This window comes from Anomalospiza imberbis, chromosome 1 (genome assembly GCF_031753505.1).
Source record: "Anomalospiza imberbis isolate Cuckoo-Finch-1a 21T00152 chromosome 1, ASM3175350v1, whole genome shotgun sequence".
Lineage (NCBI taxonomy): Eukaryota > Metazoa > Chordata > Aves > Passeriformes > Viduidae > Anomalospiza > Anomalospiza imberbis.
In genome coordinates this window covers 28991894-28998671 of record NC_089681.1, presented here as the reverse complement: position 1 = coordinate 28998671, position 6778 = coordinate 28991894, and the positions used below count along the sequence as shown (strand labels likewise).

The window sequence follows — 6778 nt, the reverse complement described above, 5'->3', positions numbered from 1 at the left end:
ACACAAACAACAGGTGTGCTTATTTGCCTTCTGCTTTCCTTTCCATCCTCAACAGCACTTGATATTTTGCTCTTTGGCTCAGCTGCTGCTCCTGACTTGGGCAAAAGAACAAGAACATTCTCCTCTGGTGCATTTGTAAGAGAAGTTTTGCCCATCCTCAGGCTATGCAAGGCTGAAATCAGATGGCAGCAGCCAAATGGACACACAGATAGCATTTCTACCAGTGCTCACTCTGGAAAGACCTGGGTGAAAAAGGACATCCATACTTCCATTTTAAATAAAAGAAAGAACTCAAGAAATCTATTCTGCTTTTTCGATATTAATAGAAAAATGATGTACAAGGTTTTGGAGGTGATAGAGGCCTGTAAGAGGCCTCGTGCTATTAAAGGTGTCTTTCTTCATCAAGTCTTTCCAAAGGATTTGGTTGGGTCACAGCCAAAAACCAATTTAGGTAAATTTTCATCCATTACTGCACACCTGGCTCTTAAAAGGCTGCTTTGTAGTTTTCATGCTGTTATATACAGGAATGGTCTCTGGCTTGGTCCACCTAGTTGTCTCCCAGATTGGAGTGCTTCAGGGACTGGCATAGGCTGGGATCTCACCCTCTTTTAGATGGTGAGACTGTAACAGCTTGGACACAGTCAGTTCTCTCTGTTGGCAGGTACAAGCCTTGGTTACACAGGTGCCTCCCTGCATGTCCCTTCTTTGTGCCCTCATTATAGTGAGGGAGATTTGCATGACGTACACACAACCTCTGTCTTCATCAGGGCCAGGGCAGAAGGTTGAAGAGTTTGGGACACAGATGTCATGCTAAACAAAGCAGCTAAGTAGACTCATAGAAGAGGAAGCAAAACCAGAAACACCTATGGGGTCTAACTAAAAGGGTAATCAGTGTAACATACATTTCCATGAACATCTTGGTTTTGGTTGCCACATCGAAAAAAACAGGCATTGCTCTGCATTGCTTGAAGCAGCAAAATACAAGGAAAAACTATCATCATCACAACAAAAAAAACAACCCCACAGCCCCCTCCCCACACAATGCCAACAATAATGACATTTATATATTCCATCAATTACCATTCCAGCTCTGCTGCAGCTGTAGCTCTCAAGGACAGGACAGGCACACACCTCGATGCATAATGCATGTACCCAGCAGCGAGCACGGCAATGATCTGATGCTGCCCAAGATTTAACTCGGGGTGGCTTCAGCTCTGAATAAATTTTAATTAGACAAACACCTTTTTTCTGGCACTTAGGGGACTGCATGTGTCATCTCTTGATTAATCCTTCAAAACCTGAACCATTTTAATCAATTCCCACTCCTGGCAGTTACTGACAGTGCATACACAGTGTGCTGGGGAGCTACAGAGCAGCAAAGGCTTTTCCTTTGTATCGGTGCCTGGGAAATACAATTACTTTCTGCTAGTCTTTTCACACCTAGTAGGAAAAATGTCACTGTTACACTAAGCTGTTTATCTAAAAGTTTAATTAGAAATTACTTATGTCTGGAATGTGGGAGAGGGGAATGGTGTTGGATTATTTTTGACAGTCACATCTTAATTTTTTACTTAATGAGATCATTGTTGTAAAAATGTGCACTGAAGAGTCTAGCTGAACAATTTTTATACTGCAAGAAGTCTTCAGTTTATTTATTTGGACTATATTGTGTTTTACAAGTTACATGGTTTGTTATTTATTTAACAGGGTACTCTTCTGCCTTCTTCCTGGATTACTGAAATTCTTCAAATAAAAGAACAACCAGACACAAGTAACAATACCTCAGCTCTGCTGTGATTTTTCACATAAATGTTTACATTAAAAAGTCACATTGCATCTTAAGAATTTTTTGAAATTTTCATCAATACCTGCCTAATATTATTTGATGTCTCAGACACCAAAAATCTGCTAAACCTACAGTTCTTTCATTCACAGTTAATAAGAAGATATCTAAACATTCTGAAGAATGCAACCTCAACAGTTTATGAAAAGTCTCTGCTATGATCTGAAAGCATCCTTAAGATGACTTCCGATAAAAAACTACAAAAGTGACAATAAACTGTTGAAAATGTCATAATTCTATATTTCAAGGATTTCACCACAACTCGTTCCTAGGCAGAAAGCATAAGCTGCTGAGAAAACTTAACTTTTGGCTGTGATTTCAGCACTTAGAAATTCCTTACACTCTGTTTATATGTGATACACAGAATTTGACAAATACAAACATGTACAGGTGCAATCTCTCTCTCTCTTTCTATCCCTCCCTCCTACAGCAAAAGACAAAGTGAATGCCTAACACTTGCACAGCTAAGTCAAGGTGGCCCAATGACAGAGGCACATCTAAAGTAAGGACATCCACCAAGGACTCCCCTCTCTCCTTTTTGTAAGCTGTAGTCTCATTAGAAAAAAAAAGAAGAGGGGGCTTCAGAACAATATATAGGTGGTGACAGAGATACTGGATACCCTTTGTAATAGCTTCCACAAGTATAATGCATCAAACAAAGAAGCAGAAGCCTCCTATGCAATTCCTGGATAATATTTGAGAAAAGCCTTATGTAGTACATAGCTGTAACAATCAAAAATACAGGCAGCAGTAGAATGAGCATACACCTCTAATGCAAAGACTCTACTATACATTATCATATTTCCATTTACAGTCTTGCTTCATCTTGAGTGAGGTTTCTTTCTTGTTATTTTTTATTACTGAAAAATAAAATCCTCTCCCACCCATATGTTCTCAATCATTATTTGGCTATTTGATGAGCAGAAATACTTGCAGTATTTACCTTTTCTGGTTTACTCGCTCCTTCTGTCACTTCTTCTTCCACTTCTTTTTCTTGCACATTTTCATTTTCATCAAGAAGTTTCATGGGTACTGGAGGGGGAAGCTCATCCTCTACATCTGGTATGTTGTCAAGAGGACTTTCTGAATTTGCACTTTGGCGACTCTTCTTATTTCGGTCAACAGATGCATATTCTGCTGACTCAATTCTGCACTCAGGAATCTGATTCTGACCTTCAGAAACTGTCAGTGAAGCCTTTGCTTTGCTGTTAGAGTTCCCTTCCATGCTGACTACTGCTCCAACATCTTTAATTTCCTTCACCGTTTCATACAAGCAGTCTTCAACTATGTTCTCCTGAGAGGAGCTGTCTTTCAAGACTTCATAAGGCCCTTCCATTCCAAGACCTTGATCATTTTCTGCATTTCTAGATGAGATTATAGTTTCCATGGGGTTGTTAGGGGGAATACTGGGTAGTTCCCGGCTCTGGTGACATTTTATAGACTTTCCAAGACTATCCTGTTGATCTAGTAGATCAGATGTCTGTACTTCTTCATAAGGCTGGATACAGGCAGCTGTACTGTCCTCAGAAAGAACTAAAGAAAATTACAGAGAAATATTACAAACAAAGGCATAACTAAAAGGTGTGATTTGGTGCTCTCTACATCACTTTGTTTTTGTGACACGCTGGAAAGGATAAATGATACTAATGCCTGGAAATGCCTAGTGGTTAGCATGCTTTTTGCTTATCAAAAGGTTTCAATTACAGACATTTCTGCACTCTACTGGTAAAATATCTTTCCCACAGCATCTAAAATAGTCTGTACACCCCCAAGTCACATTATATGGCAACAGCATTCACTGTCAGAACAGGAGGTGGGAGGTTAGCTGTGCATGGATATCCAGCTGCCTTGTACTCAGTTTCACTGAATGATTACGGAGTGCTCAGTAGTCTCAGATGGGAAACAGGTGGGAGGCCTCAAACCAAGTGCCTTAAAAAATCCTTGTTAGATTTTCCTCTTTGCATTTCCCCATTCTCTGGAATCAAAAGGAAAGCGTTCCTTCTTCCTCCCTACCATCCTTCAGCTTGTTTAACATGCTGGCCCAATTCTCGTTGGAATTGCACTTCGCTCAGCCCTCCCTGCACGCTGCAGCAGAAGCTCCTCACCCAGGGCTGAGCCATACTTCTCTTAGTCTCGCAGCACATAATGTTGGTTGACAACCTACTAACGAGCTGGCCATATGCACAAGAGAGAAGACTAGACTTCAGAAGGTAGTGTCAGGCAGAACATGTTGTTTCAGGTCCCAGAAGAGGGCCACATGTCATTGTCACTAGAGGGTATTAGGGACTGAAATGTGTGGGACTTCTCATCTTACACCACACAAGTGACATTTGCATGCATTCGTGGGCATATACAAGCGTGTTTCAAGCATGGTAGGTAACTTTACCTCACACTATTTCTTTAAAAAATCATTTCTGAACAGCTTTACTTTTCCTAGTACAGTTCCTAAGGTACTATCTCAACAAAAACATCCATTCTTCTGTGTCCTTCAGTGTGTTTGACATGGTGACAGAAGCGTTGCCAAAGCAATCAATGCCCTTGATTTGGTGGTTGCCATGGACATTGCTTTCTCTTGTGTTCAGGGCATGCAGACACAGTCAGCACCTGCAGGGAGCCACACCCTGACTGCAAAACTCAGGACAGAACTGGAGGTGTAAGATGATAATCATTGTCTGACTGGGAGATGGGAGTTTTGCCTTTCTGGACCTTGATTGTAGGGATTTCTGTGCTGTGCTGAACACCCTTACAGAACCCAGAAAGCACACCCCATTCAAGCTGGAGGGGAAAATCAAAAGCAAGAGCTTAAGTTTCTGTATTTTTGTAGTAATGGGTGGTAGCACAGAAGGGGTTGGTGTAGCTGAAGGGTTGGCATAGATAAGACAAAGCTGGCAGGCTGGGTAAAGGAAAAAAACACAGCATTTGATGGTTCTTCTTCCATCTTCTTCCAGGGCTGCTTTGAGCAGCCCTGCCCCTGCTCAAAAAGCTAGCAGAAACATTAATAAAAGTAACTATTAATAAAAAGTGCATAAAGTATAAGTAAGAAATGAAAGCACAGGGGCTCCTGTTATTCAGAAGGGCTGTTATGCAGAGTGTAAGCTGAGTATAGTATCAGCCTGAAAACTGTCTGCTGCTTGACAGCACACCTTTTAGCAGCAGCTCTGACAGCTACACATGTGGAGACTCATGGCAGAGAGAAACACTTCCATTCTGCAGGGCTTTGCTCTGCACATCAAGTCCCTCAGGGAACCACACACCTACATACACAACAAACCAATGGATGGGAACAGCAATTAGCTACAAAAACAAAGTTTAAAAATTACTTTGGATACTTGTCTCTAAGGGGTAAAGTCTGAATAGCTTAGCCTCTGGTTGCAGGAGATGAGGAGAGAGCTGTAAGTTGGAGTGCAGCCCCTGGTGTTGGTGTGAAGACAATAGTTGGCTCCCAGAGGCTCTGAGCTGAGAGTGAGTTTATTTTTAGGTGCAGCTGAGTAAAATATTTTCCAGTGATACTTCAGGGTGAATCATTTTGAGTGCTCAGCAAAGCAAAGACTAAGGAAAAAAAAAAGAAGCCTATTTATGTTGCCTGTTTTCTAAAATATAAAAATATAAGTGACAGCACAGCACAGGACTGTGATCCAAAGCTGTAATCCTGGAGGAGGACCCAAAATATTTCCACAGCCTCCTGGAGCACTTTTGAAGCTCTAAGGTGCAGCTTCATCTTCTGGTGTTACCCCAGTTCCATAGCTTACCAAGATTAGGGAAAGTCCCATTATCTGCCTGATGACCTGGTCAATCTGCAGGTATGGCTTGGTGACCCAGACCTGGCAGCCCAGGAGAGGACCTCAGCACCTCCCAGTGTTGGCTGGCATGGAGGACTGGGAGCAGGGGTGTAGGGCTGTGCCAGAGCATGCCAAGGAGTGGAGATGCAGGCTAAACCACCCAAATCTCCATGAGAGGATCACCTCTGCTGACTTCCCAGCAAGGCAAACGACTCCATGGCATTTTTAAACTCGGTTGTAAGTTCTGTGTGATCTGGTGTCAGACCTGCAGAGGTGCCCAGAGTATTCTGACAAATGGCTTGCCTGTGTGCTTGGAAAGCTGATGGCTAGACACCTGAAGCCTGAGGGATCACCAGCGAGCAGCTGAGGTGGGAGCTGTGAGCACCGGGACAGTTCTGCTGCCTCATCCCACCCGCAGGGGCTGCCACTACTCACCCTCGCCGTTGCTGAGGGCTCCGTTCTGTTCACTGTTTGGGGGAGGCTCTGTAACCGAACTTGTGATGGAATGGCTGAAAACCTCCTTCTCGGAAGGCTGCAACACAGATCAGTGACTGCTGGATCAGAATAAACGTTCACGTGAACACACACTACGAATTTCATTCTCATCTCTGGAGCTCTGACCCACAGGCATTGTTGGCAGGCGAAGCATACAATGCCAGCTAGATTAAAGGATCTAAGTGCCTGTGTTTACAGATGTTAAAAAGAAATAAATGCAAAGATGTCCAGAGTGATGTCCTTTTCAAGCTTTATGGTAATAGACATTACTATGGCTTTAACCTGTGAGAAGACAGCAGCTGACAAAGGGTACGCTGCCCTTGGGCTGCAAATGGAGTGAAAGAAAGGCTGGACTACAGTGGTGGCAGAAAAAGTGCAGATTATCAGGATCTACACAAGTTCTCCTCCTCTTCCTGTTCTGCAACTTTTAGTTTCCCATGCTCAACCATCTCGAAATTCCTGAGCGATTCCCTAATCTGTTGTATTTTGCAAGGAGCTTGGTACAAACCAACCACAAGACAGACAAAAGCTGCCAGAAATAAATACTTACCACATTCATCAGATTTTCATGATCTCCATTCTGATTTTTTGCCTTCTTTTCCCTTAATGAAAAAAACACATGAATTTTTACTAAAAATTAAGCTAATATACAAATACCAAT

The 6778-nt window shown here is 42.5% G+C and overlaps 1 protein-coding gene across 4 annotated transcripts in view; it reads right to left on the bottom strand.

The window, feature by feature from the left end:
* PAG1 (phosphoprotein membrane anchor with glycosphingolipid microdomains 1) overlaps positions 1-6778 on the bottom strand; it is a 104574-nt gene that overhangs the window by 4216 nt on the left and 93580 nt on the right. For all 4 annotated transcript variants that reach the window (XM_068186077.1, XM_068186092.1, XM_068186086.1 and 1 more), the window contains 3 exons: positions 6668-6719; positions 6058-6154; positions 2787-3376 (listed from right to left, as the gene is read on the bottom strand). In XM_068186077.1, coding sequence (XP_068042178.1) covers positions 2787-3376; positions 6058-6154; positions 6668-6719 — 739 coding nt within the window. The remainder of the gene's footprint in view (positions 1-2786; positions 3377-6057; positions 6155-6667; positions 6720-6778) is intronic.